This window comes from Gobio gobio (assembly GCF_949357685.1).
Source record: "Gobio gobio genome assembly, chromosome: 18".
In the NCBI taxonomy this organism is placed as follows: domain Eukaryota; kingdom Metazoa; phylum Chordata; class Actinopteri; order Cypriniformes; family Gobionidae; genus Gobio; species Gobio gobio.
Window position 1 is genome coordinate 30,642,823 of NC_137111.1, and position 11,727 is coordinate 30,654,549.

Here is an 11,727-nt window from a genome sequence, read left to right on the forward strand (position 1 = left end):
AGGTTTATACAACTCTACACACACCTTTAATAAAAATCAAACATTGTTTTGTGCTACATTGCCCGTTTCGTATGCGCTCGCTCCACTTTTTGAGAATGCAGAGAATGTGATCCATAGTCCTGGAAAGCATGAGCGAACAGGAATTCGCCAGGAATCCGACTGGATTGGGAGTGGCACATACCAAATCCCAGGATTTGGCTCTTCCATACATGGTAAACTTCGATATAAAATGACGTAACGGTCCACCCCTAAACAAACATAGGAAATAAGCTCTTATCAGCACAGAGACCTGACATTATTCGCTCACTTCTGAGGAAGCTCCGCCCAGGCATCATCTCTTCAAAGTGAACGCCCTGTCCCGCTACAGTTACACGAAACTACAGACTTTACAGCACAGTTAACAGTGCACCAGTTCAGTAATAAGTTTACGCCAGCCGTTTAGGCTAAGTGTTGAAAGTATAATGCCTGTACGGGTTGTTTTACAAGGCCCTGGACCGTGGGGATTCCGTCTGGTCGGAGGGAAAGATTTCGAGCAGCCCCTTACAATCTCGAGGGTAAGAAATGAACTTCAGATTGGTTAATAATTTAGCACAGACGAAACGGTGGCTTTCATAGACACAACTAGGCCAAAATAATTGGCTTCATAAACCGAATAAACTCAAGAACGTGTCGCACGTGAACGCGACCTTATCTGATCATCAGTGTTTTAACTTATGTCTAGTCTAGCTAGAACCAATGGAAACTAGCTCCTTTCTCTAAATAGAACTACTGTACGTAATTCCAAATCGTTTCAAGTTTAAACATTACAAGTAGCCTAGCTATTCGTGGCATAAGTGCATGACATGTTACAATGGTTATAAAGTGGCACGCGCGCGTTTCAAACGTGTACCTCAACTGTTTGCTACAATCTGCCTGTCAACTCTTAAAGGTGCACTCAATATTTTGTATTAATTAAAAGATGTATACATATATGAATATATTATCAGGCTAAAGTGATGTTCACTAACATTAAAAGAAGCCTCCAGACATCAGCTTTTTAGAATAAGTTGTTAGGGCCTGTCTGTCCAAATACCCACACTCGCGGTCTTGGCCACTTGCGAGCGCGTGCACGCAACAGGAAGTAGGTGCGCAAGACTGTGCCATGTCTTAAAAATGCCAAAGCGCAGTGCCCTGAACGCACAATATTTCGAATACATATTTGGAGCGGTATTCGAAGCTAAGCGTATCCCATCTTGCATCATGATAATCATCATACTACATCACTATAAACGTGTTTCATCAGGTAATCAAATGTTCTACACACACAAGGTATTCACGCCTACTTGAACACTTTGGGACAAATGCAGGAAATACGTTGTGTAAGTAGACAAGTGGCCAAGTGCAAAGACCGCAAGTGTGGTTATTTGGACATTTATGTTCATTAGCAGGCACTGCAGTTATGTCATCTGCCCTTACATTTTATAGAGGAAGTCATCATATAATAAGTGAAAACTGGTCCAAAGTTATTGTCAAACTGCTGCCATATTTTCTTAAGTTTATATTTGGGTATGAAAAACTGCACCTTTTAGAGTAACAAAGGATGATTTTGTCTGCATTCACAAAAAATTTTTTTTTTCCTTTTATACTATGCGAATAATGATGATGGTGATACTCATATTTGGCTTTTTTTTTTAGGTGACCCCAGGAAGTAAAGCGGCTCAGGCTGACCTTTGCTTGGGGGATATGATCCTGGCCATAGATGGAGAGTCAACAGATGGCATGACTCACTTGGAAGCACAGAATAAAATCAAAGCCTGCATTGAGGAAATGGTGCTTTCCATTGACAGGTGAGGGAAATTCTGTGGTATTTCTGAATGAGCAAATGTGCATCATTAGCCATGAGATATCTTGTCTTGACTAATAAACCAGGCATCGTTTATTATGAATATTTTTGCTGGCTCTTTGACAAATAGCTTTTTTCCCTTATTTGTAATTCACTTTGGATAAAGGCTTCTCCTGTTTTCCCAGGACAAGTCCAGTTTTCAAGTCCTGTCCTGGCCCTAATATAACAATTTTCAATCCATACAGAGGGGGCATACTTTAAATGTATTGAAATTAATAAGTAATATTTGAGAAAACTTCTAGTATCATTTGAGTATCTCATTGCCGGGCTGAGTGTCCTGGTTTTTGGTAATCAAAATATGGTCACCCTACATCTGCTAAATGCATAAATTTACATGTGTTTATAAGCACACAGAAATGCATAATATAACTTCTTTTTACATTTTTATTTTTTTAAATTCTTCCAGACATTCTAGATTTCATATTTTTAACTATTAGGGTGCCATACACCACTGGTCCCTGTATTGAGGTCCTCTCTTAGTTTTTAGTGCATTTTGTAGAGATTCCCGTTAAAAAAGTATTGCAACGAATGCTGACTGTTTGGAAGTGGAGATTTTATGAGTTGGAGATTAGCCACTCACCTTAAATGGACTCAACAGTGAGGATTTTTATTTGTTGTACTAGATAAATATTTTAAATTTAAATGTTACAAAAAGCAATACATTTTTTATTTGTTATAATAGCTAGAAAGTATAATAAAAATCATTGACACAGTGGAAAATTATGGCATACATTGTAAAATGTTGCTAGGTATAAAGTTTTTACTGAAGTCTGTTACAAGTCATTCTTACAATTTCGACATATCCTCTGTGTCGGTCAGTAGATAACCCTACGGTTGTGGCAAGTCTAAATAAGTAGAATTTGCAACAACAGTTCAATACTTGACAGAAAACCCAATGTGTTTTTATGCCTTGAAAACTTATACAGTACAAGATCAGTACAATTTCATCAACTTACCCAACTTCTTACTGTTAATCCTTGATTTTATACTTTTATTTTAATCAATTATTGATTCACTGCATGACAGTTTTTCATTTTTTTGTTCTTTAGATCAGAGTCAAAAATGTGGTCCCCACTGGTCAATGAAGAAGGAAAGCCCAATCCATACAAGATGAATCTGGCAAATACAGAAACACAGGTGCGTTTCAGCTCTGCTTAACTGGGATTTTAAATGGACCCCTGATCATTTTCAATGAGCTTTAAAGTCATTCTTTGTGCTTTAGGCTGTCATAACAGGACCATAGCCGCTAAACAAATAAAGGCATGTCACTATAGGCTGCCAAAGTGAAGTCATTGTTTATGCCCTAACAAGCCTTATCCATGGAGACCAGTGAGTTTATCAGCCAAAAGCATGACGCAAGACCCACATCCTGCAGGCTAAGTTGGAAATTTAGGGTCAGAATGTGAGTGATCATAGGAAGTGTGTGAAGTTTGCCTACATAGTTTGGGTGTTATAAATGTTTCCCGTTTCAAGCAGGGAATGAAACCTAATAAGAAACAACTGCTAAATATGTTGTTAACACAGGAAAGTTTCACAGTGTCATTAAAACCTTAGTCTTTGGCAAAACTTTCCCATGTTTTTTTTTTTCTCCTTTCGTTTAATGGTCTTAGTTCACATCAGCTTGGTTAAAAATATCTACACTCTCGGATCTCTTTTTCTGGTCTAATATATTACTGCATTCTTTATTAAATTATCTACCCACGGTTTCACAGACAAGACTTAAGCTAGTCCCAGACTAAAATGCGCGTTTCAACTGAAAGCAACTTGCACTGACATATCTTAAAATATGTCAGTGCTATTGTTTTGTCTCAAAATGCACATCAGTAATGTTTTTCTTTTCTAAGGCATGTTTATAAAAGCTACTTAAATGTTCTTATTGAACTAAGGCCCAATCCTGGCTTAATCTAAGCCCTGTCTGTGAAAGCCCTAATGTCTTTGGCTTAGTTTATATGTCACCCAAAAATGAAAATCATCCAAACCTTTATGACCTTTTCTTCCGTGAAATACAAAAGACATTTTGAAGATGTCTGTACTTATGTCTGTAAATTGCAATGTTTTTCTGGTTCTTTTAGCATGCAGGCAAAGGGACTACAGTTGGAAATTAGCCAGTGGTCTAATATTGGCATATTTACAGAAATGTTAATGTGTAATGTTCTTATAAATAAAGGATGTAAGTGATGACAGAATTTTCATTTTCGGGTGAATTATGCTTTTAAAGCTACACCTCTCTCCTATGTTTGCTGTGTTTTTGAGATTTGTAGTCTCATAGTTCCTGGTGTCTTTTTCTGTAGGAGGTAAAACTTATAGGCTCTGCTCATAACAGGAGTGCTATTCCATTTAATTCCGGCAGTCCCAGGGTGGTCACCAACCTGTACAATAACCCTGCTGGCCTGTATTCCTCTGAGAACATTAAGAGTTTCAACAGTGCAGTGGATGATGTCCAGACTTCTGCCGTCTCCAATGAAGCCAGTAGGAAGTAAGCATGATTGCACGCCTCACTGACATACTTGTCACAAAGCCATATGGTGCAAATAACATGCATAAAAAACAAAAAAGGAAATGATATAGAGCCGACACCTACGGACCTTCATAACTTTGAAACTCTAACGCTAAACTCTAAAAATAGCAAATAATTCAAACTTTTTATGACAATGCAAGGTTAGTACAGGTTGTAAAATGCCACGTGGGGCAACTCCTCAAAAACCTAATGTTTTTATAAATTAATAATGTATGATATTTGAAGGGCTGTCAGGGCTGAAACTAGCCAGTGTGGATTGGGTTGAATAACATAATACTATTGAGATAACATTGTTTGTCTTGTGACTGTCATGTGTGATCTTCTTCCTGTATTATAGCTCAGATCCCTGTAAACCCGGCCAGCCAAAGCCTGCATTACCTGCAGACTCTGAGGTGTACAAAATGCTGCAGGATAATCAAGAATCCAACGAGCCTCCTCGGCAATCTGCCTCTTTTAAAGTTCTGCAGGAGATCCTGGAAACTGGTATATCATCATGCACATATTGTATAGCCTATTACATTGTGTCTGAAATACATGAAGGTGACCAGGCCTTAGCTTCTGTTGACAAAATGGGTGTCTGCAATTCTGGTCATTCATAATCATTAGTTTCTAACTCCATGCCTGTGACCACCGCTGTGAAACACACTTTGTAAATGGCATCAGATGATTTTTGGCCTATAACAATGCCTAAGCATCTTTGTTTCTTTGTGTCAGGTGATGCAGATAAACCCTCCGGCTTCAGAAGTGTCAAGGCCCCCTCCACAAAAATTGGAGCCTCGGTTGGGAATCCCGAAAAGCTCTCTCAATGTGACAAATGCGGTTCGGGGATTGTGTAAGTTTCACTGTTTTATTATATCTTTATAGGAGTTTTAAGGAAATGCATGCATCCTAGAACAGTTGCATGAACTTTGTAGTTTCTTTCATGTGCAATTGTGGTGATAAGCCATGTGTCGCCATCTAGTGGAACACTTTGGAACTGAATCTCTTTATAATATCTTTGGATTTTGGATTTCCCCATAATGATCAAGTGGTGTTCACTGCAGGGCCAAATGAGGTCCGGCTCCCCCTCTGTTGATCTAATCAGTGCAGATTAACCTAATTAGGTTCAGGGATAGTGTGGCTAGACCTTCATGCTCCACCCATTGCATCCAAAGAGGGTGACCTAGACGTCATACTGCACCCATTGGTTCTGCAGTGAGCAGCCACTCATAGTTATAGGAATTTTCCCAAACGTGTTTCCCTATATTGTGACTAATTTTTATCTCTCTCTCTCTTTTTTTGGTTTTAAAGAGGAATGATTGTCAAAGTTCGAGATAAGTTTCGCCACCCAGAGTGCTACATTTGCACAGACTGCGGGATCAATCTTAAGCAGAAAGGACACTTTTTTGTTGAGGACAAGATTTACTGCGAGAAACACGCACGTGAACGCGTCACTCCTCCAGAGGGTTATGACGTTGTCACTGTTTTTCCAAAGTAGACTGTTAACAGCATTCTACTTTAAAACTGCACATTCCCTTATGTGGGGAATTCCTTCAGAAATCTGTAACACTTTATTTTGGATAGTCTTCCAATGAGGCTGCTTTGTTGCCAGCATGGATGTTTGTAACATCTCTTACATGTGCAGAGAGAAGTGCATGGATTTAAATGGACTTTGGCAACATCAGACATTACCTGACTATGTGAATAAAGGGTCTATCCAGATTAAGTGTTATTGTTATCATACATTCCGATGTCTTAGTCATTCCATACATGTATCTCTTTGTATAATAGGCTTATATTATTGGTGCTTGGGTATCTTAAGACCACTTTCTGCATTTGCAGTTTTTCATGAAAAGTTGATCATTGAAATGTATGTAATCATGGTCATATTCCTCACACACAACGGTATGTAAAATCCATTGCCTGTATGTATATTGTCTTTTGGATTCTCCATATTTTTTTATTAAAATAACTTGTTCATCCTTGCTAGAAAAATAAAATGTTGCATATTCATTGTGAATTTTTTTTTTTTTTTTTTTTAAAGATTGAGTTTTGTTACAGGCTTTTTTTATTAGGAATGTTTATTCATTTGAATCACGCTGACCTTTCAATAAAAGGCTTTCTGCAAAAGCTTAATTATAGCAGAATAAATGACTGAATATTTGAGTGTTGCATTGTAAGCAACACCAACCCACTCATACTTCAGTCAGAATGCAATAGTTTTTTTCTGTAGCTGTAAGAATCTCAAAAGTGAAACTAATCGAAATTACTCATAATATACTAATTGAACAATATGGTTATTTAATAGAACATATGCATAGAGAAATACATTGAGCCAGGGGTTTTCAAACTTTACGATGCCAAGGACCCCCAAATATGAGGGACCCCCTTCCTAAAATCCATGTATTTTAATGTGCGAAAAACATTTAAACTGTTAGCTAAATAGTAAGTGTGACATTATAAATACAACATATTGTTTCCCAACTTAAATTGGCTATTAATGTTGGTATAAACCTGAAGAAGAACATTTTCAATTAAAATGTATTTGTATAAGCAACTTTCACAATAAATGTATGCAAGCAGCTTATGTACTGCGTTAGGAATACTGCCTGACAACCCCAGTGAGCGAGATAAAGGGGACTATAGGGAGAAAAACTCACTAAAGATACAAAGCTAACATAATACAATACTGAAATGTATATGGCAAGAAAGGAGAGAAACATTTAGAAATGAAACAGAATATTGAGTAGACTTTATCCATTTTTGCTTTGTCTTTTTATTCTCTGAAATTTTCTGGGGACCCCTTAGAACCTTCTGGAGGACCCCAGTTTGAAAAACCCTGCATTATATTGATAAGGCTTACTTGTGGTCTTTTTTGAGACAATGTCTGGGGTTTTTAACCTAAGAAATAAAGGTTTAATTTATGCTTAGTTTGGCTATTTTAATGTTTGTTCCACTAGAGACATTGCCTGGTCTTCCCTATTGTGAGCAGTATTTACCTGTTGCTTTGGAAAGCGCAGCTGATGCGCACGCGCAGAATCCTGTTCGTAAAATTACAACATGCCAGCTTTCTTCACGAATCACTAAAGCATTTTATATGAATTTATTATACTTGATTGTACAGTTTCTATTCTATAAATGCACTCGAATGAAAATGGACTTTAAAAAATAACTTATTTATTTGCTTGAACCAAAAAGGGAAGAAAACAGAAATATTTACAACATTTATATGTCTATTATAGACATAAAGCATGCAATAAATCATTTGAATAATTAAAATGATTAAATCATTATGATGTTTTTTTTTTCAGGCATAAACGAAAACTAACATTTATACACTTATGAGCTGCCCTGAAATGTGTCAACCTAATAGCAAGAGTCACTTTTTGCCAGATTTGTTTTGCTACTCGCAGATTACACTTTCCCCAGCAAATCAAAATGTCAGATTGTCCTGAAAATTGCAGTTAAATTCCTCTAGCAACAAATCAGTGTAGTTGCCTTGGGATTCTTGCCAGTTTGACGATGAGTTTGTGGAGTGCCACTTGGACGCGCATGTGCTTGCTGCGCTATAACGCGCATCCAAGCAGGCGCTTGGCACCGTGAGGTTCCCCTGATCCCGAGAGTGATTTGAAATTTGTCGAACGTGGTCTGCAATTCTCAAAGTTTCTGACAAGGCCCAAATGTAATTGTGCGCGAATCTCAAAGTCTCAATTTTAGTCAGTTTCGCGTCGTCGGGAAAAGTTGGTAGTACGCTTCTCAGAGTATCCAGTGCGGAGTTCAGCTGATGCATGCGGTGCCTTTCTCTATCGTTTGCCTTCACTCTGCGATTCCCACGGTGTCTGCTTGCTGATTTAACTGGCATCTTTATCTTCATTTTTGTATTTGTCGCGTTCTCTTCGCTGAAGGTAGATGAGCACTCTTTAGTCGCCGAGTCTATGTTGCCAAGCTCACATTCTTTTCTGTATTTGATTTGTTGACCTTTGGTAATGTCTGTGGATCCAGACTTGAGATCTATTGCCGAACTCCAGTTAGATGTAAAGGTCCCATTCCTTCCTCCCGACGCGCACGTGGATTTTGGAGTCATTCTGTAAACATAAAACACAACAGGTCATCCTCAGTCCAAGGTCTCGATTTATAGTCTATAAGAAACCTGTCATAATTTAGATGCTTACCTCTTGCAGGCTGGCTCAGTGAACCCGAAGTTCCGTGAGGGTGTTGGTCTACAGGGTGTCCTGTCTACCAGTGAGAAACATGCAGTCTCTTATTCATTCCCTTAATATATAAATCAAAAGGACAATAGAGGGTGATGCGCCCATTCGTCAGTTATGTCCCTTTATCCTGTCTGCGCTCTAGGACAAACAAATGGAGTCAAGTGGCCAATCAGAACTGAGACGGCCCTTTCCAAAATGTACCTTCCTAGTTCCAGATATAAACTAAGAGAAGATATTAAAACAGGATAGAAAATATCAGGTGACGTTGTCTATAGTTATATAGTCTATAGTATCTCATTTATATCTAAAATGATAATTTCATCACGCGAAACTGCAAATATATAGTGGCATGTAAGCCTTTCCAACCCACAAATGAATGCTATAATTCATCACGATCGAATTAATAATGGCACTGAATATTCATGACATTTTTTTCTGGAATGGATGGTAGAAAAAGAACGCATGGACGCAACAGGTGATTTGGTAACCTTGTCACTGCGTTAACATACTACCATGCAGGTATTATGAGCATGCTTCGTGGACATTTTAGTGGCACTTAGATATGTTCTTTTTAACAAGCAGCTTTCAATAATCAGAGCTGAAAAATAATTACAAATAAACAATATTATATTATGGCATTGCCGTTGTGCGCCTTGTCGTGATATTCATGTGCGTAAATTGTGTTGAAGTGCAAAAAACCCTTGGGAAATAATATTTAAGCGAAGAAAATGTGGTATAACTTGAGTCTATGTGCAGGAGCAGTTCCCTATTCAATGAAAACACAAAATATTTTGCACAACACAATTTGCAAATAAAATCAAATGCGTGCGCACTGATGTCTCCAAATGGAGTCCGTATTAGGAACATTAAGTGCGCGTCGTAAATATAGCCACGGTTGCAAACAAAAGACTTTTAACGCGGTCGGAAAGCACGAGTTTACACTTGACCCCAAGTCTTGATAAATCTTCCTTTATTGGAGGGTCCAAGGGCTCTGTTATGGGCGCAACATATTTACCGTGGTGCCCAAGTGTCCACAAAGACACTCATCGCCAGTCTAACTAAATATGTATTTTGTAAGATATCTGATAACCATATGCTTTCAATAAAACGGACAAATAAAGCAAAGAGATAGGGAATGTTGCCGTGCTGTTGTAAAGGCCTCGAAATAATCCAAAGCAAACCAAATATTACCGCTTTACAAATAACTTTTGATGCCAGATGCATATTGGGATATCGCGGGACAGGTGTGAATTTGGGACTGTCAGATTTGTCTCCCGATTTTTATCAGTGCCTAGTAATATCTTGCTTGTTATGCAAAGTATGGGCAAACATAGGCGACCTGTTGCTGTGGAAATCATAGATATAGCAAAGAACATGATTTAACAATAAATGCGCCCTATACTGAAGAGCAGGTGATACCTGGCCTCGCTCTTGATTGATAGGCTACGTCTTCAACTGCTGCACTTTACAATCTGTTATTTATGAAACGAAATCTATTTCTTATTATTTTAACAAACAGAAGTACCAGGTGGGGCTTTATTTTCATCCCCAGCCTTTGTTTGAAGGGCATCTGAAGAAGGCAATCAAGGACTAAAACTCGCTGACCAGGTTTTTGCCATCCATTTGTCCCAAACTGGCAGAAAAGCTATTTAATTCTTCTCTCTTGTTCAGACGCGGAAAAGGCTGCACATAAAGAAGAAAAGGAAACTTCACCGAGAAGACAAAACAACAACTTAAAAACATTTAATTACAACCCGGATGCCATATGTACACCTCTTGTTAAAACTCAAACAATGTCAACTCTTTTGTGTGGCAAAACGTGCACCTTTGGAGACGTGTGCGCTTTTGGAACGGTGTGCGCATCGAGACCAGAAAGATCTTGAGGACACTTCTTGGAAGAAGTAATGCAGTTTTAATGTGCTTTTGAGGTTCCTTTTAGAGTCCACCCATTGTGCTAAAACGCATATGCTTGTTATGACCGAATACACCAATTATAATTGAATAGGTAAGAGCTTCTTGCTAAAACTCTATTTGGTTTGAGCAATCGGGGGTCACCCTTAATAATTAAGCTTTGGTGCTGCTGTGAATGCGTGGGTTCAACTGCAGCTTTTCTCCAAATAGTAGGCAACCCATCAGCACAGACTTGAATCGAATTTATCTTACTATTGCTGTAACTTGCCAAGTTTGTGGGTAAAATACATTTTTCCAACGGAACGATGAAAATTACACACCAATTTATATATATATATATATATATATATATATATATATATATATATATATATATATATATATATATATATATATATATATATATATATATATATATATATATATATATATATATATATATATATTAAAAGTAATTAAATACATTAAGTGTTGTAAACAATTTTGACTACTATAAAACTATAACTATGAACTTTACTGTTCTACAATTTCCTATAATTTGTGTTACATTTTCTTGTATTGTATTATTACATGTTGTTTGGATTATATAGTTTAGTATTAGCTATAGTTTTAAAACTCACACACCTTGACCATTTTCTTTGAAATACATTTAAGATATATTGTTTTTAAATCTCTAAATGTTTTTTTATTTATTTTTTTATTTTGGGCACTTTTATGTGCCATGGGTTGAATTAGCAGAGTTTTCAACTTGTTTGTTGTAAAGCTGCATGTCTTAGAAACGTTAATCTTGCTTTCGTAATTTCGATAGTTTTCAAAGGTATTACATGAATATATTTTTGTTGTGTTTTCTTTATCACATACTCAGACTTATAATCTTAAACTATTAGGATTTTCCTGTCCTAAGTTTTGTTCATTATTTAGCGTAGCCTCATGGTTACCAATTTTTTAAGCCCCACATAATAAACACATATTTTATTTATAGCATTTATCCCAACAAGTAGTTTAAATTAAATTCAAGAAAGAAAAAAAATGAATAAATGAAAATAAAATAAAAACGAAATATAGCTTGTGAAGAAAAATGTGATTGGTTAAATGTTGAAATGTTTTATTTGGTCGCATTTTTACTTTCCACAAAAACTTAACCACCCCACACCCTTAAAAAAAAAAAAAAAAAAAAAAATTCGCTTAATCTACTTATCAAGTAAACTATTACGAATGTTGGCTCC

General features: G+C 37.0%; 2 protein-coding genes across 2 annotated transcripts; one reads left to right on the plus strand and one right to left on the minus strand.

The window, feature by feature from the left end:
- Positions 1-244: 244 nt before the first annotated feature.
- pdlim1 (PDZ and LIM domain 1 (elfin)) lies at positions 245-6,964 on the plus strand. Its single transcript, XM_079841918.1, has 7 exons — positions 245-554; positions 1,675-1,826; positions 2,932-3,019; positions 4,174-4,358; positions 4,738-4,883; positions 5,115-5,232; positions 5,691-6,964. The coding sequence occupies exons 1-7, from the start codon at positions 462-464 to the stop codon at positions 5,875-5,877; spliced, it is 969 nt and encodes a 322-aa protein (XP_079698044.1). The 5' UTR covers positions 245-461; the 3' UTR covers positions 5,878-6,964.
- Positions 6,965-7,812: 848 nt separating this feature from the next.
- Positions 7,813-8,463, minus strand: neurog3 (neurogenin 3; the record flags this gene model as incomplete). Its single annotated transcript, XM_079843707.1, has 1 exon — positions 7,813-8,463. The coding sequence occupies one exon, from the start codon at positions 8,461-8,463 to the stop codon at positions 7,813-7,815; it is 651 nt and encodes a 216-aa protein (XP_079699833.1).
- Between the last annotated feature and the right edge of the window lie 3,264 nt (positions 8,464-11,727).